Here is a 27,982-nt window from a genome sequence, read left to right as displayed (position 1 = left end):
CCTACATCGCAGCTGAGCACCCATGGCCGCGGTCGAGCCCATCGCCTCCGCCGCCCAGAACCTCCACAAAACATGGCTACTACTAGGATATCAGCCAACGCATACCGGAGCTCGACCTGGACCTGTCGCTCTCGGCATGCCGCCCATGAGTGTGGTCGACATCGGCAGCGGGTTCATGGCCGGTCCGCGTTCGACGAGGCGGCCGCGGTCATCAACGAGGCGCCGCGCCGGCCTGCAGATGAGCATCGCTGCTGTGGGGCTGCAGTTCCCACGTGCTACTAGTATTAATTACGGATCCACCTAAAGTATCCCCTTCGTATAGACAGTTTTGTATAAAATAGACTTGTTTCTCTGGTAGGTCCCGCAACCAACACAGACCAATAGGAGGCTGATTTCCGCCGGGAGCAAATACCGCCCGGTTCAACAACGAGTTTTCCTACAAGCTTCGATGTCTTTTCCTAGCTGTTTGTGATAGTTAGATGAAACTGTATTAGTTCATGCAGATTTTTTTTTTTGGAATTTGCGGCGAAGTTACGGTTGGCTTGGCCCACAACATTTTCTACCAACAAATGTGTTTGTCGTAGCCTAGTGTCGAATCAGACATGCCCCGGTTTTGAATTCCTGCGATTTACTACATGCTTGATTTTCCCCGATATCTATCCCGGCATGTGCACCTAGGAGACACTAGTAGATAACAGGCCTTTTGTTCCGGGTGGTAAGACCCTTTTGTCGCGGGCGGCCAGCCGCGACAAAGGTGGCGCGACAAAAGGGTTAACCTTTTGTCGCGGGTCACTTACGACCCGCGACATAAGGTCCACCACGTGGCAGCCGCGGGCGCGCACGGCACAAGCCCTTTGTCGCGGGCGGTATTACCACCCGCGACAAAAGGCCCTCTACGTGGCGCGCGCACAACGCTGCTGCTTTAGGGTTTGAGGGGTGCAGCACCCCTCCCCCCGCCACCGACCGCCCGTTATTTCATTTTTTTTCGTTCTAAAATAGAAGTTGCATATATTTGTACGCTACTAGAAGTTGTACACGTTCATTCAATATATATATATAGATCGATCAAACAAATATTGCAAGCAAAAGTCGATTCCCCTTACACATATTCGTAGATTCCCTACATATATACATTTAGCTCACGATCGACAAGCGGTACTAACGACCGTCTATTTGGAGGTAGAGCATCTATTTGGACTAAACAAGCCTTTGTTGTTTAGTACATCTTTAATCAAAAGTCCCGCCAGCTTCCTCCGCGATTCCTAGTGCGTGTTCCTTTGGTTGGAGTCCGTCCCGCATGAAGTCGACCTATATACGAAAATGAGATGAGTATGACTATATCAGTCTTGATAACGAAATATTGATGATAATAAATAAAGTTGTGAATGTTATTGCTTACGTCGAATTTATTATTGTTCTGCTTCTCAGTGGTTAACATGCGAATGGACTCGCAAACGTAGTATCCACATAGATTCGTCCCTTGTGGCTGCTGGGGGCACGGTATAGGAGTAAATGTTAGCTTCTCCGCCGTGTACCGTCCTTACGATGTCTCTTGAAAGCGGTCCAAGCCCTGCCGTGCAAAAGAATGATTGAATGAGTGGATAATTAATTGATATCTCACGAATGATAAAGCGCGGCGATGAAGGAAATTACACTTGGAGCAACTTCGCAAGTCCTTGAACCCGTCCACGCCTCTACTCGGTGGGTCTTTTACTTCAACTATTCCCTTATCAGGTTGAATGTCTAGTAGAATCCAGTGGAAGCTGCACATGTTATGCATATACGTCGGGAATTGCACTTAACATCGAGTAAGAAAAATTGAATGTGCATAAAAGATCATTAAGACTCTCACTCGTAGTTGTAAGGAAACAATATTGAATCACAGAAATATTGCTCCCCCAAAAACCTTAGTAGGTTTCCCCCGTTTCTTCGCGTTTATGCTTCACCGTTTCAACATGTATTTTATCTGGGTCAATAAACCCAACATTGATAATATTATTACTTCGCATTCACTGATCTTCAGTCCGCATAAGAGAACACATAAGATATAATGAGTATATATATGCAATGAAAACGAACATGAACTGAATGAAAATGAACTTATATGTAGTTAACAACTTACAAGCAATAGCAACTCATGAGAGATTTGTCGAGGGCATCTAGATTGAATAACCGCCGAGTTCATTCATCTCAATATGGATCACCTCCTTTCGGTAGTAATATTCCCATGGTATACTCGCCACGATGTACATTATGTTCTCCTTGCATGCATCAAGGTACCACCGATGCAAATTCCGCATATGTGTTGGCAGTTTATGCAGCTGCTCTCGTGCTGACCAAGTTGGCCCCGTAGACAAATTTAGGAGCTATATCAGCAGTGGGTAGTGCACAGTCTAGCTGCAGACAGCAATTCCTCCACGGTAACGTCACTGTGCAGCCGCTAGCTTTGCAGCTTTCTTCCATATCGAAACCACCCTGTTTCTCGTACAGCCTTGGGAACATTAAGCACTTTGAGTGGTGGGATCGATTGTTTGGGCTGAGCACCGAGGAGGGGAACTTCCTTTCTCTTTTGCCTTTTGTCGTTTGCTTGGCCTTGAGGGGTGCACTTGTTGAAGTTGACTTATTCTCGCTTGCACTTCTAGCCGATGATTTGCTCGTGCCAGCAATGTCCTTCTCCTTAGCCTTTTCAGCCTTCTTTTGTCAATTACCTTCGCAAGAGTGCGTATATAGTCATCCTTCTTCTCGTGTAAGTCATACCGCGATGGTGTGTTCGTAAAACTAGTAGCATATGCTATTTGCTTCTCTCGTGTATGGCTCGGCGCAGGAGGTTTTGGCTTATGAAAAAATCATAATTGATTTTCTTAACAATGGCATCATTTTCCTCCGGGGTACGATCGTAAGGACGGGGGGAGGAACCTTTGGTACTTTTGGGAGGGGCGACCTCTTATGGACAGGACTCTTGAAACGCTTCCGGCTGGGTGCATTCCGAGTCTTTTTGGGCGGAGGCGGCGGCGCTGGAGATGGAGATGGACTACCGATGTCGTGGTCGACGTCGTACCCATGGGGTGATGGTGGCGACATGTGATCGGTAGGAGGAGGTGATGGTGGCCTGCGATCATCCGGGAGGAGGTGATGGTGACCTGCTCGGACGACCGGTACTAGGGGCTACCCAGCTGGCAGCTTGATGTTCTTCTTTTCCCGCAGAGTGACTTCTCCCAGCGACCTCTCCGAGTGTAAGCCCCCCATCACCTCCAGGGATATCGAGCTCCAATGTCCCCCACGACGGGACAACCGAATCCACCCCGACACGAGCATAGCCACCTGGAATCGGATTGCCATGCCATGTTGCCGGCTCACCTTCGGGTCCAAATGCCGGTAAGACATAGCCGACCGCCACCTTAACGAAACCTTCCCGAACACCTCATGGAGATCACAAGGTGTTTGCTCCTTGATTCCATCCAAGGGGTCGCCAGGACCGGCATCTATCATCATCCGTGTAGAAGGGGCCTCCGAGTCGGCCACGCTCGCTCGTCTCGTCGCCGAGATATGTCGGCCGGTATTATCTAGCGGGCGCCGTCCTTTTAGTTCATTTATCTCCCGCCGCTGCTCGCTGAAGCTCCCGCTGCTGCCGGTCAAGTCGGCGTTGGAACTCGGCCATCCGGTCATTCCGCACCTCCACCTGGCGTTGTTTAGCTCTCGCTCGGCTTCTATAAGTCTCCGAGTCGGCCGGAAACCCAAGCGACCATGGAACACTAGGGCCGAAGCCTCTTGTTCGTCCTCCCTTCTCGGGATTACCGAGGACAAGCGTCGCAAATCTTTCTCTCTATCGGGAGCAAACTTAAGTTTTCCCGCCTTTATATCTGCCGTCACTTCAATCCATTTTTGCCCGGGTACCCTAACCCCGGTGTCACTTTCAACAATGTTCCCCGTCTTCATGTCATACTCACAGCCATGCGCGAGGAACCAATTTCGAGCCCTAGTGTCCCATCCTTCTCGCGTGGGTTCTGGAGTGATCCCCTTCAGCTCCATCTCAGCCTCTTGTGCATCCCACTTAGGCATGGCCCCTCCGTAGCCCCCTCGCCTCTTATGATGGTGATATTTCTTTTCGCTTGCATTCTTCTTGTTTTTCGTTGACGAGTTCACAGCCTCCTCTCGATTCTTTGTACCTCACAAATTCTTCCCGCTTATGCTCTCGCTTCGCTAGGTAGTTCTCGAATAATGGAGGCTTCTTGTCTTTCTTATAATTTTGCCATAACCTCGTTCTTATACGCCCGGAAAAGTTCCCCCATCTTCTTAAGAGCCCATTTCTTCACTAGCGCCCGCTGCTTAGCATTCTCGGACTCCGATCCCAAATCCGGCAAAGTGAAATGTGCCATGAGGTCGCTGAAAAGTGTGTCTTTGTACCTATCGGCAACCTGATTTTCGGTCACATTCTTGGTCTTGTTCCATTCTCCGACGGTGATCGGGATACGATCTCTAACCACAACTCCGCACTGATTTTTGAATGTCACTCCGACACTCGCGGGTACCACCGGTTGGCCTTCCGATGATATAGCTTCAATTGTGAAGTGGTCTTTTTGCTCAACTTCTTTGCCGGGCCTCGTTTCTCTATCTTATCTTTGGAGGCCTAAGAGAATACATATAGAATTGCATTAATGCCTCTATACTAATGCCTCAATACATATGTACATATAGAATTCCATTAATACCTCGTCATGACCGGACCCTAACCCTAACCCTAATCAGACACAAACCAAACCCTAACCCTAATCAAACACAAACCAAACCCTAACCCTAATCGGCGACACGTGTTTGCGAGAGGGAGAGGGTGTCGGCGACGCGTGTTTGCGAGAGGGAGAGGGTGTTGGCGATGCGTGTTTGCGAGAGGGAGAGGGTGTCGGCGACGCGTGTTTGCGAGAGGGAGATGGTGTCGGCGACGCGTGTTTGCGAGAGGGAGAGTGTGTCGGCGACGCGTGTTTGCGAGAGAGAGAGAGAGGGTGTCGGCGACGCGTGTTTGCGAGAGAGAGAGGGTGTCGGCGAATACATATACTAAAAAACCGTAAATACATATACTAAAAAACCGTAAATACATATACTAAACATTTTTCTAAACTAAACATTTTTCAACCTAAAACTAATCAATTACATACTAACTAATTACATACTAACTAAACTAACTAATTACATTACATACTAAACTAACTAAACTAACTAATTACATACTAACTAAACTAACTAATTACATACTAACTAAATACATACTAACTAATTACATACTAACTAAACTAATTACATACGAACTAATTACATACTAACTAAACATTATATACTAACTAATTACATACTAACTAAACTAACTAATTACATTACATACTAATTAATAACTAATTAACACAATTAAGTATAAAAAATGAAAAAAAGGCAGGGCGCCCGCGAGCGAGCGCGGCGGCGCTACCTCGGGCTTGCGGACGGCGGCGCGCGCCGGAAGCCGAGGCGCCGGCGGCGACGGCGGCCCGAGGACGACGCGCAGTGGTGGCCGAGGCGCGGCGCGGCGCAGAGAGGAGGGCGCAGGCGGCGGCCGAGGCGCGGCGCGGCGCGGAGGCGGCGAGAGGCACGGCGGCGGCCCGAGAGGAAGAGGCGGGGGCGGCGCAGAGGGCGGCGGCCAGAGGCGAGGAAGACGGCGGCGGCGCGGCCAATTTTGGCAGCCTGGCGGCGCAAAATCGGCTAAGTGTTGGCCTCCGGGTGTCGCGGGTGGGGGCTCCGCTTTTATCGCGGGTCGTGCCACCACCCGCGACAAAAGGGGGGTCCTTTTATCGCGGGCCGTGGCTCAACCCGCGACAAAAGGGGGTGGGAGGGGGAGGCGGCCGATCCGCGTGAAGCGCATCCAACGGCTCCGGCCGTTTGAATCCAACGGCCCGGAGCCGTTGGACGCGGATCGGGCCTGCAGCACCGTTTTTGTTTTTCTCGTTTTTTTCTCGTTTTTTGTTTTTCTGTTTTTTTTTAATAAAAACTATTATTTCAATAACTTTTAAATGGTAACTCAAAAAGAAAAGTTTTATATATGAAAATTGATCAGTAAAAATCCAATGAACATGAATATGACATCCATATAACTATTTGCATCTCGCATCATATAAAACGGATAGTCGTGTATGTTTCACCCCGTGCACCGCCGCCGTGCCACTCGTGTCGCGTCCCCGTGCCACGTGTCGCCACCGCTTCCACGTGCCTCGCCCCGCCGACGCCGGCGTGCGACGTGTAGCCACCGCCGACACGTGCCTCGCCCGCCGACGCCGGCGTGCGACGTGTAGCCACCGCCGACACGTGCCATGCCCCGCGTGCGCTATATAGAGCGACGAGTGCGGGCGCAACCACACGTCGCCACCGCCTCCGCTCATTCATCTCCGGGATGCCTCCATGTCGTCGAGGGGCGTCCGGTTTCCGTGGCGTTCGAGTGCGTCCGAGCGGTAGGTTCACCGCCGAGATACGCGCCGGTGGCTTCCGCCTCACCCTCGGCACGTACAACACGCCGGAAGAGGCGGCGCGCGCTCACGACGCGGCGGCGTGGCGCTTTCGGCGGCCGGGGCACGACATGAACTTCCCGGATGTTGAATCGCTAGAGGAGGCGGAGTTCCTCGCGCCACCGCCGTGCCTCGTCACCGATGAGGACCGTCGCCGGCATCGCCGGTGTGCGCGCAGGATCGCCATCGCCGAGCGCGACGAGCGCTTGATGCGCCGGTGGAGGGCGCGGTCCCCGGACGCGTTCTTTGCTAACCTTAGGGCACAACGAAGGTCCAACGAGCGCCACCGTCGGGCCGTCGCCGCCTTCGAGCTCGAGAACTCGAATACAACTTGGACCGAAAACGACCCTCGGTGGGATGACCTTTGGACGGAGACAACCTCCGACGACGAGTAGAGACTAGACTAGTAATTTATCTATTTTATTGTAATTTCAATAAAGTCGTTGTCGGTTCCATTAGTTTAAATTTAGTTTATAAAGTTGTTGTCGGTTGTTTTTGTTCAATAAAGTGGTTGACACGAAATTTATTACGATTGAACTGAAATTAAAGTACAGAGCTCAACTGAAAAATAAGATACATGGCCGGATTCGAATGTTGGAGCCATTCAATCATAGTCGTGCCTAGTCCTATACACGTCGCCACCGTAGTCATCAAAGTCGCCGACGTCATCATCGCTAGCATCGGGGTCGCGGTTGTCGAACCTCGGCGGATGACCACGCGTGGGCTGGGATTGAGGGTAGCGCAGGCGGGGGCCACGATAGGCCATGACGCTCTGGAGAGTACGGCCGCGCCACCACATCCGACGGCCGGCCTCGTTGAAGTTCGAAGATGGCGGGCCGTCCTCCTCGTACTCGGCAACCGCCCTCTCACGCCGATTGATGAAGAAGCTGTCCCAAGTCGGGCTGTAGTCGGGATGCCACCGGGGATTCCTCCGCTGCTCGGGCGTGAGCTCGAAATAGTAGTGGTTCGTGATGGCCATCTCGCGTGGCACACCTACGGGGATAGGAGGGACCGGTACGCCTCCGACGCTCGGCAACCAGCCGGTCGGGACGCGGTAGCCGGGCGGGCAGGGGTAGTTCGAGGCGCAAAGCGCCTCCGCCTCCCGGGGTGTTAGACATACGATGGAAGCCATGGGAGAGAGTGATGAGGTTTGCGGATATGAGTCCAAGGCCTACATATATATAGTGGAAAAATGGCGGGAATGCGGGAAGAAAATAGGCGGGAACGAAGTGGCGCGCGAAACTTTCATCCCGGGTGGAGGCTCAAACCGGGACAAAAGACGGGGGAGGCTTATCTAGGAGGGCCTTATCTCGGGGGGATGATGTGCGGGTAACCTTTTGTCACGGTTGGTGGCTGCAACCGGGACTAAAGCTGTCGGCGAGGATAAGGATGCGTCGGTAACCTTTTGTCACGGTTGGTGGCCGCAACCGGGACTAAAGCTGTCGGCAGGATAAGGATGCGTCGGTAACCTTTGTCACGGTTGGTGGCTGCAACCGGGACTAAAGCTGTCGGCAGGATAAGGAAGCGTGGGTGGACGCACCTGCTCGATGAGATAAAGCATGTAGCGCACGACGCCTGTCGAAGGAACAAGACAAAGTAGAAGCGGTGCCGTGCCTATAAAAGGAGCATCAATACGCCTTGCCAAGCAGATCAACAAGCCAAGCACGGTTTCATTCCCATGGATGAAGGAAAGGGTTGGGAAATCTCCGTGGCGCAGCTTCTCGAAGATGTCGTTGGTGCACACGCCCTACGGCATCTTCGGAAGCTGCTCCTCGAAAAATTTCCCCGCAAGCCCGTGAAAGAATACATTATATGAAAGAATACTCCGTCTCCTCTAACGGTGTTGGGGAAAGGGTTCTCATTATTACATAAATGTAGAGATTGTCTTGGGAACTATATATGAAGAATACATTATTACATCGCCATCTAGTGTTGTGATCTTCTACGCCGTAGCCATGGAGAATCTTCATCATTTAGTAAGATGCTTGGGTCAATTTTCACCGTGAAGGGCGGAATTTCTTTAAACCTATTATAATCTTCTCGACATGTCCGTCTTGTCATCCACTCCCACGATGTTTCTTTTCCCCGAAAGAACTATGTGGCGCTTTGGCTCCTCGGTTGATGTATTCTTTTGTTGATTTCTTTTTCTTGATTTGCTAGACATGTCCTTCACGTAGAAAACTTGAGCCACCTCGCTGGCTAGGACAAATGGCTCGTCAAGGTACGCAAGATTGTTGGGATCCACTTGTTATCATACCGTACTTATCATCAATATGTATACCGCTGAGCTTCACCCATTTGCACCGAAACAAAGGGACCTTAAAAGTGGGACCATAGTCAAGTTCCCATATCTCCTCTATGTATCCATAATATGTGGTGGTCTGCCCATTCTCGTCTTTTGCATCGAAGCGGACACCGCTGTTTTGGTTGGTGCTCTTTTTATCTTGGTCGATCGTGTAAAATGTATTCCCATTTATCTCGTACCCTTGGAATGTACATATGTTTGAAGATGGTAACCTGGCCAACAAGAACAGCTGCTCCACAACAGATGGGTCATTAACGAGATGTCTTTGCAACCAACTCGCCGAAGGTATTCATGTGTTGACATGTAATCAAGGACTCGGGCTGCCCCGGTTTTATTTCTCGTAAAGCATTCTTATGTTTCTCGATGTACGGAGCCACCAAGATGGAATTGTATAGAACCGTGTAGTGTGCTTGATTGAAAGAAATCTTGTCCCCGCACACCATTGATTTCCTTCCTAGTGTGCCTTTTCCAGATCAGCCTCCCCTCATACCGAGATTCAGGAACACCAATCGGCTTAAGGTCGGGAAGAAAGTCAACACAAAACTCAATGACCTCCTCGGCTCGTAGCCCTTTGAGATACTTCCTTCCGGCCTAGCTCGGTTATGAACATATTTCTTTAAGACTCCCATGAACCTCTCGAATGGGAACATATTGTGTAGAAATACGAGACCGAGAATTCTAATCTCTTCAACTAGGTGAACGAGGAGGTGCGTCATAATATTGAAGAAGGATGGTGGGAACAACAACTCGAAGCCGACAAGACATTGGACCACATCTTCCTGTAATCCCGACAAAGTTTCGGATCCATTACCTTCCGAGAAATTGCGTTGAGGAATGCACATATCTTCACAATGGCTAGTCGAACATTTTCCGGTAGAAGTCCCCTCAATGCAACCGGAAGCAATTGTGTCATAAGCACGTGACAGTCATGGGACTTCAGTGTTTTGGAATTTTTTCTCCTTCATATTTACTATCCCCTTTATATTCGACGAGAAACCAGACGGAACCTTGATACTCGAATAGGGCTTCAAAAAGATCTCCTTCTCTTGTTTGGTAAGAGCGTAGTCGGCGGTGCCCTACAAACCGCCCTGGATGTTTGCCGTTTCGTCCTTTATGAAGTTCCTGGTCCTCCCGTGCTTCTGGTGTATCTTTTGTCTTTCCATACACGCCCAGAAAACCTAGAATATTCACACAAAGATTCTTGGTCAGGTGCATCACGTCGATTGCAGAGCGGACTTCCAGGACTTTCCAGTATTCTAGCTCCCAAAAATAGATTTCTTCTTCCACATGGGCGCGTGTCCGTCAGCGTCTTTCGGAACAGGTCGACTGCCTGGACCCTTTCCAAAGATAACATTTAAATCCTTGACCATGTCAAATATATCAACACCACTACGGGGATAGGCTTCGGACGGCGGTCTCGCCTCGCCATCGAAATGCTTTCCTTTTTCCTTAAGGGATGCTTGCGCGGAAGGTAACGACGATTGAACGGGTACACAACTTTTCTCGCTTTTTCCCAAATATTTACTTTCAGTCTCATCTAAACAGTGTGTGCATGCATTGTATCCTTTGTTCGTCCGTCCCGAAATGTTACCGAGAGCAGGCCAATCATTGATGGTTACGAATAGCAACCCTCGTAGGTCAAATTCTTGCTCGGTGTGCTCATCCCACACACGTACACCTGGTTTGGCCCACAACTCCAAAAGTTCATCGACTAATGGCCTTAGGTACACATCAATGTCGTTGCCCGGTTGCTTTGGGCCTTGGATAAGCACTGGCATCATAATGAACTTCCGCTTCATGCACAACCAAGGAGGAAGGTTGTAGATACATAGAGTCACGGGCCGAGTGCTCTGTGATCGCAGCTCTGCTCCCCAAAAGGATTCATGCCATCCGTACTTAGACCAAAGTATAAGTTCCTTGCCTCACCTGCAAAATCCGGGAACTCTCTCCCGATGTTTCTCCACCGCCGACCATCAGCGGGGTGCCTCAACATCGCGTCTTTCTTACGTTCTTCCATGTGCCATCGCAACAACTCGGGCATGCTCTTTGTTTCCGAACAAACGTTTCAACCGTGGTATTATTGGAGCATACCACATCACCTTCGCAGAACCCTCTTCCTGGGTGGCTCGCCCTCAACATCACCAGGGTCATCTTTTCGATCTTATACCGCAATGCACCACATATCGTACATTTATTCAAATTCTCGTACTTCTCACCGCGGTAGAGGATACAGATCATTAATGCATGCATGTATCTTTCGCACATCTAATCCTAGAGGGCGAGATAAGCTTCTTTGCTTCATATGTACTCGACGGGCAACTCATTATTTCTTGGAAACAGACTTCTTTAATATTATCATCAATTTCTCAAATCCCGAGTCAGTCACACCGACCTCTGCCTTCCATTTCAGCAATTCCAATATGCTACCCAGACTTTCTATGCCCATCTTCACAACTCGGGTACAACAATTTGTGGTGGTCCTCTAACATCTTGTCGAACTGCAACCTCTCCTTATCCGTGCCACGGTCTCTTCTTGCATCAGAAATGGCCCGACGAAGATCATCGTCAACGGGATCATCCGATGCCTGTTTCTTCACCTCCTTCTTCTTCATTGTCGTCCATTGCGGTATCAAAGCATTCAGAGAACATAGATCGGTACTGGTCATCATTATCTTCTTCCTCATCGCCGTCTTCCATCATAACCCCTTCTTCTCCGTGCTTGGTCCAAACATTATAGCTGGACATGAATCCAAACCGAAGCAGTGTGGCTCTTAATGTCTCTTGAGCAAGAGTAATCCTTCTCGTTCTTACATTTTAGACATGGACAGCACATAAAACCTTGCTTCGACTTGTTGGCCTCGGCCACAAGCGAGAAAGAATTCACGCCCTCTCCGAAAGCGGGAGCACATCGGTTACCGTACATCCATGGATGACTCATCTGCATCATAAGTACAATTATATATGTATCAGATGCAATCACCTTGCTAAAATTAGTATTGTACGGACTATGCATATATACAGGGCCGGCCCTGACCCTTGGCAGGGTTGGGCGGTGGCCAAGGGCCCAGGCACGGGGGGCCCAAGATTTTATAGTATATGGGCTGAAAAAAAATTGGTCAGCACTCAGCAGGCTGCAGGCCCAACTCTAGTTTAACGATTAACGAAACAGAAGTTGGCGTTCGATACTTCGATCGGCTCCCTGCGTCTGGCGATCGGCCTCCTAGACCAGACGAAGAGTCGCTGCGTATCGCCTGCCCTCGCGATCGGCCTCTCGCGATACGCTGCCCAGACGCCCCCTCGCGATCGGCCTCCCAGAGGAAGAGTCGCTGCGTATCGGTATCGCCTCGCCCTCGCGCTGTACGCGGCGTATCGCCTCGCCCTCGCGCCCCTGCCCTCGCATCGCCAATTCGCCTTGCCAGTCGCCTCGCCCAGCCGGCCGATTTCTGGACAGGCTGCGCCGATCTCTTCCGGTCTTCCGTGTGTTCGGCTCGCCCGGCCATCGTACTCGTCCGGTCTCTTTGTAAGTCCTCAACTGATTCCCGGCTAATTCTTTCTTCTAATCTAGAACTATTTCTAGATTTTAATTTGGTAAATTCATTCATCACTATAGGTGTTACAATGCCGCCAAAACAATTGTCTGGTGCTGCGAAAAAAAGGAAGAGAAAGCAAGATGAAAAGATTAGGGAATCGCAAAGAGGCGATTTGAATAAGTATTTTCCAGCTTAAAAGTAATGTTGATGTCAACAACAATAATCAGAGGCCAATATCTTATCCGGGACAAGCTGATGAGGATAATACAGATGAAGATGTTGAGATCCATGAACAGTCCTCAAATAATAGTAAGTAACTAACTAGCCAGTCCTCAAATAAACTAGCATCACGTTTTCCAAATGTAAGTAAGTAAGTAACTATATTTTTTTGAATGTAATTGCAGATGATGATGATAATGTTAATGAGGACAATATGGAGGAAGAAAATTTGCAGCCTTCATCTAATCCTAATGGTGATGATCAAGATGATTCTCTTTTATCTATGTATGATCCAAGAACATGGGATAATCTTGACAACTCCAAACGGGATATATTGATTGAAAAGGGGCCTCTCAGAGAACCGAATCTACAATTCCGTAAGAATGCCGATGGTAGACATTTTTCTTATGATTATTACTCCAGAAAGTTAGCTAACAATGAGGTTGTTGACCGAAAATGGTTGGTTTACTCAAAAGCGGTGGATAAAGTTTATTGTTTTTGTTGCAAGTTGTTCAAATCAAATCAGACCAAGTACTCTTTGCTAGCATTTGATGGTTTGAGTGATTGGAAGCGTCTTAGTCTGAGACTCAAAGAACATGAGAGAAGCGTCGAGCATTTTACAAACATGAATACATGGAATGAACTAAGGTCGAGATTGAGCAAAAATAAAACGATTGATGATGATATGCAACGAGAGATTGCAAAGGAAAAGGAGCGTTGGAGACAGGTATTGCAAAGAATAATTTCAGCAGTCAAGTTTCTTGCAAAACGTAATTTGGCATTTCGAGGAACAATTGAGAAGTTGTATCATGATAGCAATGGCAATTTTCTAGGCACTATTGAAATGATTGCTGAATTTGATCCTGTGATGCAAGAACATATTAGGCGCATTCAAAATAATGAAATTCATCATCATTATCTTGGCCACCGTATTCAGAATGAGTTGATCTCACTCCTCGCCGATGCCGTGAAAAAGGTTATCCAAATGTGTCAGTTGCATATCGCATCCTCTTGACTATACCTGTGACTGTAGCCTCAGCTGAAAGAAGTTTCTCTAAACTGAAGCTACTAAAAAATTGTTTGAGGTCAACTATGTTACAAGATAGATTGAATGGCTTGGCTACATGTTGTATTGAGAAGGATATCTTGGAAAACATTGATCTTGAAACAATTATCAATGATTTTGCATCGAGGAATGCGCGGAGAAGCTTTTTGGAGAAGCATTGAAGTACTCATGGTAATTTGGTCTTTATTTGAGGTAATGAAACTAGTGCAAAATACATTTTATATTTTGCTGCCATTTTATTTTTCATTGTAATATGCGAACAAACTGAGAGTTTATATATATCTAGTTATACTACATATCGTTTTGAAAGGGCCCTTTTTTTTACGTCGCCCAAGGGCACCAAAATACATAGGGCCGGGGCTGCATATATATATAGTCGAGAAAATAGTTGCTAACCTTTTAGGATCAAAAAGAGGAGAAATCTTATCAAATAAAACCAAGTGGCATCCCTCTCACAAGCATTCCATCAAACACCTCTTGTGCACATGTAGAAAAAATGAGCTAGCATACACCTCCACCTTCACCACCAAGGAAAATATGAGGTGGGGGGGGGGTGGCTGCTTCTATATATAGGCATGGCTCTATTGTCGCGGGCCGTATTACGACCCGCGACAAAGGGGTGCCGTCGGGAGGCGCCAGCCCTCGGACCCTTTGTCGCGGGTCGTAATACGGCCCGCGACAAAAGGCCGCGACAAAAGGCCCTGACGGCTCCACATGGTTTCGGGGCGACGTGGCCAGGCCATTTGTCGCGGGTGCAGGCGCGCCCGCGACAAAAGGCTCCCACGGAAGCCCTGTTTTCCACTAGTGAGAGCTACAAAGTTCAAGTGAGTTTTGATGGATCAGACCGCACTTGCGCTTGCTCTCTTCAGATAATAGTAGTACGTATATATATCTAGCTGATACTTACTCTCGGGTATCCTAAATACGTGTTGTGGTCTTGTGGACAAACACTGGGAAAGGGAGTATGTGTAAAATATGACACAAGGATGTACCAAAGTTTATTTCTGTGGGTTAATTGTGCCAATTTTTTTTTTGAAATGGAATTGTGCCATATTTGGGGTTGACTGTGACTGAATCATGAGGCTATACGGTTTGGGAATCTGATACTCCATTAAAAATGTAAGTTTTTTTCTAGCTAGCTACCCACAACCGATGCCTCACCGCTGACAATATGCAGAAGCTGACACTTTTGTCTTGCTGATCGCCTGGACGCTTTGGAAGCAAAGAAATGCCCTGGTCTTTGGAAACTTGGACAGATAGCTTTTCACGGAGCAAACCATAGATAGTATTTTGGAGGAGTTCAGCCTCTGGGAGGGCTGCGAGGGGAGGGGAGAGGAGAGTCATGTTGCGAGAGTAGGAGTTGAGTTTAGTGGTGTGTGTGTGGGTTGGCCAAGGGCAGATATTCGCATCCCCTTTTGGTTTCTTGTAATTGTTGTTGCTCTCCTCTATAAAGATATGGCACGCTTTTCGCGTGCCCGCGAAAAAAAAAGACAATATGCAGAAACGTGGATGGCCATGGAACCCTATATGTCAGTTATGTTCCTTGCATCAGGAGTCTTGCCTGCACCTTTTCTCCAAATGCTCTTTCTCTTTGCAAGTCTGGCTGATGGTGCTGCAAAAATTCGAGATTACCTTCAGATCGCAGCTTAGAGATGCTTCTGATCTTGGGCAATGGTGGATGGAGCAACTATTGGGCAGGACCAAGATGGAGGATCGTTCTCTGAATTCAGTTGTCACTTTGGTTTGGTGGTCTATCTGGAAAGAAAAAAATTCATGAGTTTTCAATAATCTCCACTCCACACTTGTAGCTCTGTTCAACAAAATTGTCGATGAGGCAGCAATTTCGTTGTTTGCTGGAAGATCACTTGCAGGCCAGCTTGCTCATCGACCCAGGGGGACAGACTAGTCTGCTCTGGGCTTCGCGCAGGCAATGGCAAAGCCGTTGTCTGTTCATTCGCTGTCTTGTTTCTTTGCGTTTTTTTCTCTAAACCACAGTCTGCTTTAGATGGAGTATATCCTGTTGTGGCTGTTGCATTTCAGACTTTGTACCCCCTCTTTTTTTCTTCGAACCAAATGAAAGCAGTGCCGACTGTTTTTCGTCAAAAAAATAATCATGCGGCTAATTTAATTGTGCTAGTAAAAATAGCTCATTGCAGAAGCTGGAACATTATCGTTCTATATGTCCATTCACACCCTTTTGTTTTGGATTACTTTTCAAGATGGCTCGTACTAAGCAGACAGTTTATAAATCAACCGGAGAATGGATCCCGAGCCGTCCTATTCATGGAGGGAAGGCGCCTCGCGAGCAGATGATCACTTGCGGTGCCAGCTTTGGTAAAGGAGGGAAGGGGCCTCGCCAGCAGATGATCGTTGGATGTGGCAAAAAGACTGTTAAACCCGAATCACTCACTCGGTGGCAAGAATTTCCCAATAAAGCATCAAAGGGTCCTCCGCTGCAAATGGGCAAAGAACATGTACTACTACTAATTTTATCCCTAGTTTGGGGCTATTGTCTAACTTTCTTTTAGATGATTTTCCCATATTACTGCTTACCTGACGAGTGTTTATTCGTACCTCTTGCTTTAGGGCTGTGAAGATAATGACGTGCTCCTGATCACTAACATGTGGCAGGCCATATGTGCCAAGTATACATCCACCTCCACGGCTGAGCCAGCGGCTACTATGACCGAGCCAGATGCAGCTGCGACCGAACCTAATCGCGACAAAGACCCAGCTCCCGGTCGACCGCTGCGTCTACGCCGACACAGCTCCAGGTTGGACCCAAATGTGTGGGACCTTAAGTAGCCCTGATCCCAAGGTATGGTGGATTGGTGTCGAATATGAGATCGCATTTGCTCCTCTCATTCTGGCTGAAACTCTCTAGATCTCCTGCCTACTAGATGGAAACAATTTTTAAGTGCAAAAAACAATCGCGCCAGAAGCATTTTTATTCCTGCTTGAGTTTTCTTATAGTTCCCCTTGCTGAAGTTTCTCATTTTGCGTAATATTCCTGCTTGAGTTTTCTTTTGTCCTTTTGGAATGCGTCATTTATATGTTGTTCACAGCATTTTTTTTCATAACTTTAACTACTTGTGACTGTTGACAAAATCTGGTACTTTTTCGGTTAAATCAATGTATTCCTTTTTAGTAGCAAAGAAGGTTAATTTCCCCTATAAAACTATGTGGACCCTCAAGCTTCCTTTGAGGATCAAAGTCTTTTGCTGGTTGGTAATCAAGAATAGAATCCTAACTAAGAACCTTAAGAAGGCCTGTTCTTCTTGTGCCCTCTAGCGAAATATATTTGGAACGTGGTTAGTGTTTCTTTGGGGATTAGTAAGATACCCAAATGCTTTGTTGATCTATATAGAGATTGGTTCAACACGTATTCGGGCCGAGATAGGAAGGCTGTAATTGTAGGTTCCGCCGCGATTGTATGGGCTATTTCGAAAACAAGAAACAAATCTTGTTTTCAAAAAATTCGCCCTGGAGACCCCACAAGTGTTATTACTCTTATTTGTCATTTCATTAACACTTGGTCGAAATTGCAGAAAAACGGGCTGCAAAAGTTACATGTGGCGCAGGAAGTCTTCGGGCAGAATCACTGATGGAATCCTGTGAGGAGGAGGATTACCACCTAGTTTTCGTTTCTGCGAAAACTCCCTGAAGCTGCAACATCATCGTCTATCATCATTTTGTCTTAGCTATCTTTCCCTATATATAGTGGTGTGTAGCCTGAAAACCTGTAATTTTGGTTCAAGTACCTAGCCTCTGGTTTGTTGCTTGGATGGATAGGCTTCCATTCTGGCCACTTTTTAGTTTCAGTTTGAATATATAGCCGTTTGTGTCCTAGTTTTTCTTTTTAAAGTTAGTTCCTTAACCATGTAAATGTTCTGAGTGACTCTCAGTTTCTATTGAAACTGGGGATCCCCTGTGGGGTTCCTTTTCTCGAAAAAAAAACTACATGTGACTCTCCCTTTCTCATAAGAAACTTACTTTCCAACAAGGGAAGTGCTAGGCTTGGACATCTTACTCAGGATTTATATATACAAGCGTTGAGATCTTTTCCAAACTTTGAATAGGCGTTAGCTGTTTGTTATGGTTTGCTGAAATTGTATTGGTTCATTCAGAAAAATACTACTACGTACAACAGACTGTGGTTTAGAGAAAAAACCGCCCTGGAACAATTGCTTGGCCGACAAATTAGGGAATGTAGTACAATGGTAGATAAGAGTGTCTTCTCTTATTACATGCATGTTGTTCAGATAACACTGAAAGACATGTTGCTCTTCTATACGGGCATATTTCCACTTTGATTTAAGCTGCTCTACAGGAACAAATTGATGCTAAGTAGCTCTCTCGATTTGATCGCAGTGAAATACGTAAGTAACAGAACTACAGAAGGGCACTGATCTTATGAAGAAATTGCCGTCCCCGAGGCTGGTCAGAGAGATTGCTCATGAAGAAATTGAATCTGGTGGCTTAGATTAAATAAAAAATGTTCCAATACATCCAAGTAGAAATTCACCACTAAAATCTAGGGAAACAGAAATGTCGTATGTATTAACTGACGACCGACTATACTGAAAATCACCAGCAAAGTTTCGCTAGATGGCACGGCTATATAAAACCCCAAAACTACAATACATAAAGCAATATATTCTCCTCCAATTCTTGTCATGTCACTCTCGGTGAAACAAGCATTCAGTTGTGCGGTTCAATTTTCAGCAGCAGGAAAAAAAAGGAGAAATAATGGAAGAGAATAATCATCGGATGATCTACAATTCATTTTGTTACGCATGCATTTTGTAGTATGATATAAGCACACAATGCAAGAAAATATGTACCGACGGTTCTAACTGGCTATAGTGTATTGTGGCACCAGATTTGTGGAAGCTTCTCGTCCCAAAGAAATCACCAAATATTCATAGAGCACACCTTCTCTTCTTGTGCAGCACCAGACTTGTCAAAGCTTCTTTATTTGTTTGTTTTCTTCTTTTTTATAATTTTAAATTTTCCCTTTGGTTATCCTTTCTCAGCAAATGCATGTATATTTTCAATTTTCACTGTAAGTACACAGTTTTTATATTTTAATTTTTTTCCATTTTTTCCATTTTACTTGTTTTTCTATTTTCTATTTTCGTAGACATACAAACATTTTTGTATATACACGTGAACATGTATGAACATATTTTGTTATGGATGTAAGAAAATTATTTATTATGTATATAAAAATGATTTTAAAATATGAGAACACTATTATATGTATTAGCTTGGAAAATAGATGAAGATTTTATTCATTAGATGGGAACAATTCATGTATACTATGTGATTAATGATAAAATAAACATTTATTTTTCTTGAGCAAATAATTTGAAAATATGTTCAATATATGTTTGACTAAAATGATGCTTCTATACTTTTTGTTAAAATAAATAAATAAATATAAATTCTGAGAGTTATATTAAAAATGTATTTGTGTTAATGGGCTGCACGAACCACCAAAGTCTTCGGCCCAATGCAGTGCCATCCAACTCCAATAGGCCAGGTCAGGCAGAAGTAAGGCAGATCCTGGCCATTGGTTCGGCCCAACCTTGCGCCAGCCGCCTCTATGTATTCCAGATCCCCTCCAAATCTCCAATTTAGCTACACACGCCCGGCGGCACACTCACTCGATCGATCGATCGCGGCGACATTTGGAAGAAACAGCAGAGCAATAGTGGTAAGAAGGCATTCTCTACGTTGCAATTTGCATCCCTCATGTGAACGCTCAATTTAGCCATCAATTACTCTGCCCGTGTTTTCTCGCTTTCCTATAAACGGTGATTATATGATTAGGGCTTTTGCTGCGGAGATTTATGATCAGTTAGGGTTTGGCGACTTGATAGGTCACGGAACGAGAATGCAATGGAATCACCAAGTTCTGTGAACCTCGGCAGCTTGCGCAACGGCCGATCGACTACGAAACAGCTTTTACAGTGAAGTGCGAAATAAGAAAATCCCAGCGGAGGCCATACGACTAGTTGATAGTTTCCCGGTTTCCCCCATGTTAAATTATTTTCACTGCGCATATTCTTGCTGCTTGAGTTTTCTTTTGTACTTTTAGAAGCTGGCATGTTGTTCACAGCTTCTTTTTTCATAACCATAACTACCGCTGATTTTGTTTCATAACTTACTTTGTAAGAAGTGAGCTGCTAGTCTTGAACATGTTCCTCACGATTTATGTATACAATACAAGCGTTGAGATATGTTTCTAACTTCGACTAGGCGCTAGCTGTTTATAATGGTTTGATGAATGTTTATTGGTTCAGCACAAATACAGTGTAATTTGTTCCAAAGTTATGGCTTGGCCGACAAATTGGCCTGCCTGAGTTCATAGTAGTGTACTGTCGAATCAAACATGCCTTGGTTTTGAAGTTCTACTATCTACATATCATGCTTGCGTTTCCCTGGTATCTATACGGGCATGCGGCAGATGTTCCTAGGAGCTAGAGAGTATAAGTGAAATTGATCAGACTGCACTTGCCCTCTTTCTATAATAGAAAAATATCTAGCTATTAATTCATGACTCTTGCTTCTCCTAAATATGTGTTGCTGACAAATAGCGCGAAAGCTAGTAAAAATCCACGTCACAAACTCTGACTTCAATCCAGCGAAACAATTATCTGCCAAATATTATTTTGCGAGGGGTGATTGAATCGTGCAGCTAAGTAACTGTTAGTAGTATTCAGCAGTTTGCAGGAGCCAGCATATTAGTGTTCTCTACATCCATTCACATCCCGTTTGTTCCAGGTTGTTTTTCAAGATGGCTCGCACGAAGCAGACTGCTTATAGATCAACCGGAGAGTGGATCCCCATGCATCCTGTTCATGGAGGGAAGGCGCCTCGCCAGCAGTTACGCACCATGGTTGGAAGAAAGACTGTAGCAAGGAAGGCGCCTCCCGAGCAGTTGGTCACTGGAGGTGCAAGAAAGCCTTACCGTTACCTCCCTGGAACAATTGCTCTTCGGTATGTGCATATTTCCACCTGTTGATTTAGGCCGCTCTATATATAGCAGGGTGTAAGAAATAATTGACGTCAAGTCACTCTCGCTCTCTCTATTTAATCGCAGTGAAATACGTGAGTACCAAAAGGGCGCTGATCTTCTCATAAAGAAATTGCCGTTCCAGAGGTTGGTCAGAGAGGTTGGTCAAAATTTGAAGGTGCGCTCATACATATACAAATATACAACGACCGTTTACATGCTACAACTTGGCTACGCTTATTTGACGCATATTGTTCTTACCGTTCTTTCCATTTTGTCGATGTACAGGCTGATCTCCGTTTTCAGAGCCATGCCCTTGTCGCCCTGCAGGAGGCAGCGGAAGCTTACCTCGTCGGCCTCTTCGAGGACACCAACCTGTGCGCTACACATGCCCAGCGCATCACCATCCTGCCTAAGGACATTCAGCTGGCTAGGAGGATCCGTCGCGAGAGGGAGTAGCGGTGCTAACAAATGAAGTTGCAGACTTGCAATATACAATGTTAATATATACAACTTTTTAACTTAAGTGGGACCTTTTGTCCGTTTGTTTCTAGTTTCGAGTGATGCTCCCATCCACCACTTGGTTTGGTGTCTCGTGTATGTGTCCTAGATTTGAAACTGAAATCTCGCATCATCACGCTTCTACATTTGTAGCAAAACAAACATGTGTTTGTTTCATTTTGAATGCACGTATGAAACATCAAAAAATCCTAGAAAAAAACAAACTTGCAGCATACACCAAAAAACTTTGCAGCATCTCATGTGTGCCTTTGAAACAAAATGCATACGTGTTTGTAGCAATTTCGGATCCACATATACAAGATCAAACAACTACCAAAAAACTAACCCAATACAGTTGTCCATAGCGGCCCCAACCTCGCCGATTCGACATTCCAGGTAGTGAATCTTGCTCGTCGGAGCCCTGTTGATGCTAGATCCGGCGACTTTATCTCCGTTCCCACTAGTCAATCATCTCTTCCTAGCTTGGAATGGCTTGAGACCTCCAATTTGAAGCTCCACCATGACATGGTTATCATTGTACTTGGGACATTCTTCAATGGAGGAGAAGGGCAAGGAGTAAAGGGGGCGATGAAGCAGCAGTCAGTGGTCAACGCAACAGTGGCGGTGAGAGTAGCGGCAAGGATGGCGACACCATGATTTTGTGATTGAATTGTGCTTCCATAGAGGATAAAAAGGGTAGGGAGTTGAGGGGCGGCAAAGAAGGGCGTGCGGGTAAAAGAACATATCTCGTATAGTAAGTGGTTTTGGTGTTGATGACAATATTTCTATCCGACTAATTTTGTTTTATAAGAATTGAAGGATAAACGGATGATCGTTGTGCCAAAAAGTTGAAGAGCTTGAAGAATCTATTTCGGTTAATGAAATGTGTTTATTGCTTGGACTTGTTGGAAGAAAGATTGGAAGAGAGAAAAGAAAGAAAAGAAAGAAAAGAAAAGAGAAGAAGAGCATTGGAGAAAAGAGAAGAAATAAAGAGAAGGAAAAAAGAGGAAAGGGGAGCCGCCGCCGGAGGCTCGGGCGGTACCGCCGGCCTGGCCACGGCCGGAGGCTCTGGGCGTGGTACCGCCCGAGGTACCGGAAGTGGCCCGTGTGCCACAGATGGTTGCCAGGAGAGTTTCGAGCCCCGGCGGTACCTCGGCCGGTACCCCGGCCAGAGGCTCCGGTCTCCCCTTCCGGCCCGCGCGCTCCTGGCCACGTGGCCTGCTCTGAGTGGCCGCGCCCGTTCGACTGCGGCCGGTAGTACCGGCCCAACCTGGCCGGTACTACCGGTCAGACCTCCAACGGCTGTTTCCTGCGGGGGTATTTATACCCCTTTCTTCTCCAATGGTTCTCTCTCTCACTTCTTCCCCAAAATCTGAGACACCATTGTTGAGCTCCATTTTGCCTAGATCTCTCCACTCCTCCACCCAAACTTCACCATACTTGAGGATTTGCTAGAGATGACCTAGGTCTACTCTTCCACCAAAGAGATTTGTGTTTCATCAACATTCTTAGTGTATCTTTGTGAGGTGACCTCGAAGCTACTCTTCGTGTAAAGCTTCGTGGTTACATCTTGGGAGCCTCCAATTTGGTTGTGGATGTGTGCCCCAAGCTTCGTGTAAAGGTGCCGGTTGCGACCTCAAGGCAACCGCTTAGTGGAGTGTGGGCTAGGCCTTTGTGGCGTTGCTCACAGGAGAATAGGGTGAGCCTTCGTGGCGTTGGTTGGACTTCGTGTCACCACACCCCTCCGAACGTAGACGTACCTTCTTGCAAAGGAGGGGAACTACGGGAATCATATCATCGTATCTCTGTGTGCTCCACCTCGGTTACCTCTATCCTCTCACCGCCTTTACTACGTGTATCTTGTATTGTTGTTTGCTATCTTATCATATAGGTGAATTCACTTAGTTGCATATCTAGAGAATTTACCTTTGTGTCAAACCTAATTTGAAAAAGTATTAAAATTTGAGATTACACCTATTCACCCCCCCCCCCTAGGTGTCATACGATCCTTTCAGCAGGTGCAATGGAGAGAAGCTGTAGAGGAGGCGAAGGAGACGGGCTCAAGCAGCTCAGAGCTACCGATCAGCAGCAAGGGTGGTCGGTGGGCAACATAATAGGCGGACGTGAGAGGAAATATGCAACAAGACGCACAAGGTGGAAGCACATGTGTGCGAGTAGGCCGGTAGGGTGACCAAGCACAGTGAGAAATCAGTCGCCGAGCCCAAACATCTCTATATTGTATTCAATATAAATGTGAGCATTTCGTGTAAACTATATGAACAAAAAATGTATTTTTCTTTAGCTAAGTTTATTTTTATATACTTTGAAGTTCAAACTAAGATGAATTTTCTATAATTGTTAATTTTACACAAGATAAAAGAACTTCACAATCGCACCAAATGCGGCCGATCAGATTCCAACATCAATAGGTCAACCCGTGGATCCCCTCTTTCTCTGCTTGCCACTCTGGCTGGATGGAGGGGGATCTTGGTCCTTTATTCTAGCCTAGTAGTTATGGTTTGTCTGCTGTGGTGCGTCGTTGGATTGGTGGGAGCGACGCCTAGATGAATAAATCCGCCTCAACTCTACTCCTACACCGGCGACGACATTCACGGGGAAGTCTCGGAGTTGATGTCAACGTCTTATCGATCCTTTAGATCGGCACTCGTCGTTGTTCAGATATGGGGAGATCAGTTTCTCGGCATGTCGATGACGTTTGTCGTTATACACCGCGGCGCTGAGGCCCGGGGCAAGGTGGATGCTCTAGAGCATGGATCTTGACCCGGAGGTGGTGGTTCTATCATTATTCCTCGACTTCGTGAATGAGATGCGGTAGATCTTGGTCCAATATAACACAAAGACGTCCCTCGATTGACGTGCCACATCGACATTTGCATCGCTGCTTGCAGCGGGCCTGTTCATCGACTCACAAAGGCTCGTTCGTGATGGTGCTCTTTTGGATCTGGCAATGACGGAGGCTTGCCGTCTTTTCCAAAGCGCATATAGACGGTGTTGGAGTTTGGAAGCGGCCGCTGGCTTCGGCGAGTGCAGGAAAGTATTGGGATAGTTTTGTATTTTCTTACTTTAGGATTGTATCTCCAAAAAAATTTAGGACAATTGTTTTCTTCTAACCTGTCCGATAGTTTCCATGTTTATTTTGTATAATGCAACTTGATTTTCTATTAATAAAATGGTTGCTCTAAAAAAACAGCAATAGGCCTCCAGCCAACGTAGTGCCACATCCTGGCCATTGTTTCGGCCGAACCTTGTGCCAGGTGCCTATAAATATTCCCCTACCACCTTCAGTTTATCTATGCAGGCTCGGCGGCACAGTTACCCGATCGATTGTGCGGCGACCTTTTGGAAGGAATATCAGAAGCGAGAGTGTGGTAAGTGGGCACTCCCCTCCCCCCTCCGTTGCAATTTGCATGCGTCCTGTGAAAGCTCAATTTACCCATCAGTTTCCTGCTCGTGGTCTCGCTTGCTTTCCTACCTTATATGATTAGTTAGGGTTCGGGGATTTGGTTAGATCACGGCACGAGAATACGATTGAATCATCAAATCATGTAAACATCTCCAGCTTGCCGGAAACTGTTTTTAAGTGAAGTGCAAAAGACAATCGCGGCAGAGGCCATAAGAGGTATCTCGATGAGTTATCATTTTGCATATTATTCCTGTTTGAGTTTTCTCTTGTCTTTTTTTTTAAGGCGACATTTATATGTCGTTTTCAGCTCCCCCCCCCCGCCCCCCCCCCCCCCCCACCCCCATAACTTTAACTATTTTCCACTCTTTTTCCCCATAAGGCTCTTACTTTCTTACAAGGGAACTGCTAAGAATGGACATGTTCCTCAAGACTTATACATACAAGCGCTTCACATCTTTTCCTAACTTCGATTAGATGCTAGCTGTGTGTGATGGTTTCATGAAATTGTATTGCTTCATTCAGAAAAAAAAAGTGTATTTTTTGTTGCGAAGTTATGGCTTGGCCTCCACATTAGTCCACCTGACCGAGTTAATTATAGTGTAGTATCGGAGCAGGCATTCCTCGGCTTTGATTCATAGGATCTACTCCATGCTTGTGTTTCCCGATATCTATATAGCTGATGTACATAGGAGTTAGAAGTTTCAGAACAGACTGCACTTACTCTCTTTAGATAACAGCACCATATGATCTAGCTATTACTTTTTTTTCGCGCTCTGTGGACAAATAGTTGGAAAGGGAGTATGTGTAAAACATGAGAAAGATGATGGAATTAACCGCACCCTGTCTTGCTCTTGTTTATTTCTTTTAATTAAGGGACGCTCTATTTCGCTGTGAATTCGAGAAATTCCCACATCACAAAGTCTGACTTTAGTCCAGCGAAACAATATCTACCCAAGTTAATTGTGTGGGTTGTACGATTGTGCCATATTGTATTAGGGTTGCGTAGCATCTTTGGTTGAATCACACAGCTAAGTGACTATACTTAGTATTTAGCCCTTTACAGCACCCATCAGAAAATCATTCACTACATCGATTCACATCCATCTGTTTCAATTTTTTTTCTTTCAAGATGGCACGTACAAAGCAGACAGTTTATAAATCAACCGGAGAGTGGATCCCCGGGCGTGATGCATGGAAGGCGCCTCGCAAGCAGTTGATCACTGGATATGGCACAAAGAGTCCTAGGCCCGTTTTTTTTTTTTTTGAAACGAGGCAAAAGCTTTGCCTTTCATAAATATAGGAGAAGAAGAGTTGGCCCGTTTATGAGGAAAACTGGCCCAAAAACCGTACAACACGACACTACACGCCAGCCCCGAGGCTGCGCTCCACACGGGTCGACGACCAACCAGGTCGACACCACACCTCAACGCAACAGGCGGAGGCGAAAAGACCGGAGCCACCGCTCCAACTACCACACCGACCCCGAGGCCGCGTCCCACCCGGCCGAAGACTAACCCGCCTCCACCGAAACCGCCAAAACACTCCACAAACCCCTCTGTCCAGTGGACGTCCAAAGCGAGGCCCCAAGAGGCAAAGCGACACCAGAGCGCCGCCCTCGCCCGATCCCGTGAGGGATCTAGGGTTTCCCCCGGAGAGCCCGGGCGGAGATCAAGAGACATCCGCTTCGACGACGCCTTCAAGAAGGAAGCGGCGCCCACGGGCGTCCACCGTCGTCGGTCCCGGCCGACCGCCAAGACAGAGCTTTCGCCCAGCCGAAGAGTCCCAAGAAACTCGCGCCCGCCCAAAAGAGGACCGGCACAGATCACCACCTGCATCCGCCGAACGCGAACCCCGGAGCAACGCGCCTGTAGCCAAAGGAGCGTCGCCGAAGAACACCGTGGGCGCCGCCGGAACGCCACATAGAGGGGACGCCGACCAACACCAACACGGGGCCCGAAGACGACGCCGAAGACCGCAGCTGCCGCACCGCCGAGGATTCCGGGCCGCTGTCCCGTCGCGCCCCTCACCCAGCTCCTCCTCCCAGGGGCTCGCCGCGCCCACCGATGCATCTAGCACCTCCGGCAACCGCCGGCGCAGCACCACGCCGGGCGCACCACCGCTTCCCCGGCGCAGAAAACGCGGGCCAGGCCAAGCCCGTGGCACCGCCATCGCCCGCAGACACCGCGCGCCGCCGCCAGGGCGTCACCGCCGCCGCCGCACCTCCAGGCCGCACCACCGAAGCAACACCAGGCCGCGCCACCGCCTCTCCAGCTCGCACCGCCGCGCGCCGCCGCCAGCCCCCGAGACCCAGATGGGCGGCCACCCTCCAGGCCAGCACAAAGGGACGCGAGGGGCGCTAGGGCCCTGCCGCCCCCTTCGTCGGCGCCGCCCGGCTTCGCCGGCGGCAGCCTCAGGGGGCGACGAGGAGAGGGGCACGGAAGGGGGAGGGGTGGTGGCGGCGGCTAGGGTTTCGCCCCGCCCGTCGCTTGGAGGGAGCGACAGGGGAGCGGGGTTTTCCCTTCCTAGAGTCCTAGGCCCGTATCACTCACGAGGCCACAATATGCATCGAAAGGTCCTCCGTGGCGAATGGATAAAAAACACGTACTCCCTAACTTTGCACTATTGTTCTACTATAGAATTGCTTGCCTGGTGAATTTATTTTTGTACATCTGGTGTTAGGGTTGTGGAGACAGGAAGCCTTACCGTTACCGCCCTGGAACAGTTGTTCTTCAGTAAGCTGCATCTTTCCACTTGGTGTAGCCAGCATGAACGAATTGACGCTAAGATCTTAGTGAAATACGTAAGTACCAGAAGGGCACCGATCTTCTCATAAAGAAATTGCCGTTCCAGAGGTTGGTCAGAGAGGTTGCTCAGAATTTAAAGGTGCCCTCATACATATATACTCTGTAAATATATATAAGGCCGTTTACATCTGCTGCGCTTATTTGACGGACGCGGATTGTTCTTACTGTTCTTTTCATTTTGTCGATGTACAGGTTGATCTCCGTTTTCAGAGCCATGCGCTTCTCGTCCTGCAGGAGGCAGCGGAGGCTTACCTTGTTGGCCTCTTCCAGGACAGTAACCTGTGCGCTACACATGCCAAGCGCATCACCATCCTACCTAAGGACATTCAGCTGGTTAGGAGGATCCGTCACGAGAAGGCATAGCAGTGCTAGCAAAGAAGTTACAGATTTGTAGTACACTGTCTTTATATACACCTTTGTTTTGCCTGAAGTTGGAGCGTTTTGCCTGGTTGTTTCTGATTTTCAGTGATGCTCCCATCCACCACTTGATTGATTGGTGTCCTGGATGGCTGGATCTGGGTAAGTTATAGATCTGATGGCTTAGGTCGAAATGAAATTGCTCCACCAGTTCGCCACTAAAATCTAGGGAAA

At 47.3% G+C, this 27,982-nt stretch overlaps 1 protein-coding gene across 1 annotated transcript; it reads left to right on the top strand.

The window, feature by feature from the left end:
• Positions 1-22: 22 nt before the first annotated feature.
• LOC124690457 lies at positions 23-27,754 on the top strand. Its single transcript, XM_047223844.1, has 9 exons — positions 23-182; positions 12,761-12,860; positions 20,431-20,646; positions 20,750-20,840; positions 20,951-21,117; positions 24,483-24,552; positions 27,267-27,319; positions 27,380-27,470; positions 27,584-27,754. The coding sequence occupies exons 1-9, from the start codon at positions 23-25 to the stop codon at positions 27,752-27,754; spliced, it is 1,119 nt and encodes a 372-aa protein (XP_047079800.1).
• Positions 27,755-27,982: the final 228 nt, after the last annotated feature.

Source organism: Lolium rigidum, chromosome 2, assembly GCF_022539505.1.
Source record: "Lolium rigidum isolate FL_2022 chromosome 2, APGP_CSIRO_Lrig_0.1, whole genome shotgun sequence".
NCBI classification, from domain to species: domain Eukaryota; kingdom Viridiplantae; phylum Streptophyta; class Magnoliopsida; order Poales; family Poaceae; genus Lolium; species Lolium rigidum.
This window is presented reverse-complemented; position numbering and strand designations above follow the sequence as displayed.

Coding starts and splice junctions, on each gene's coding strand:
- LOC124690457 (XM_047223844.1), top strand. CDS start 23: ATGGCCGCGGTCGAGCCCATCGCCTCCGCCGCCCAGAACCTCCACAAA. Junction 183..12,760: donor CGGCAGCGGGTTCATGGCCG/GTCCGCGTTCGA, acceptor ATGTAATTGCAG/ATGATGATGATAATGTTAAT. Junction 27,471..27,583: donor AGGTTGCTCAGAATTTAAAG/GTGCCCTCATAC, acceptor GTCGATGTACAG/GTTGATCTCCGTTTTCAGAG.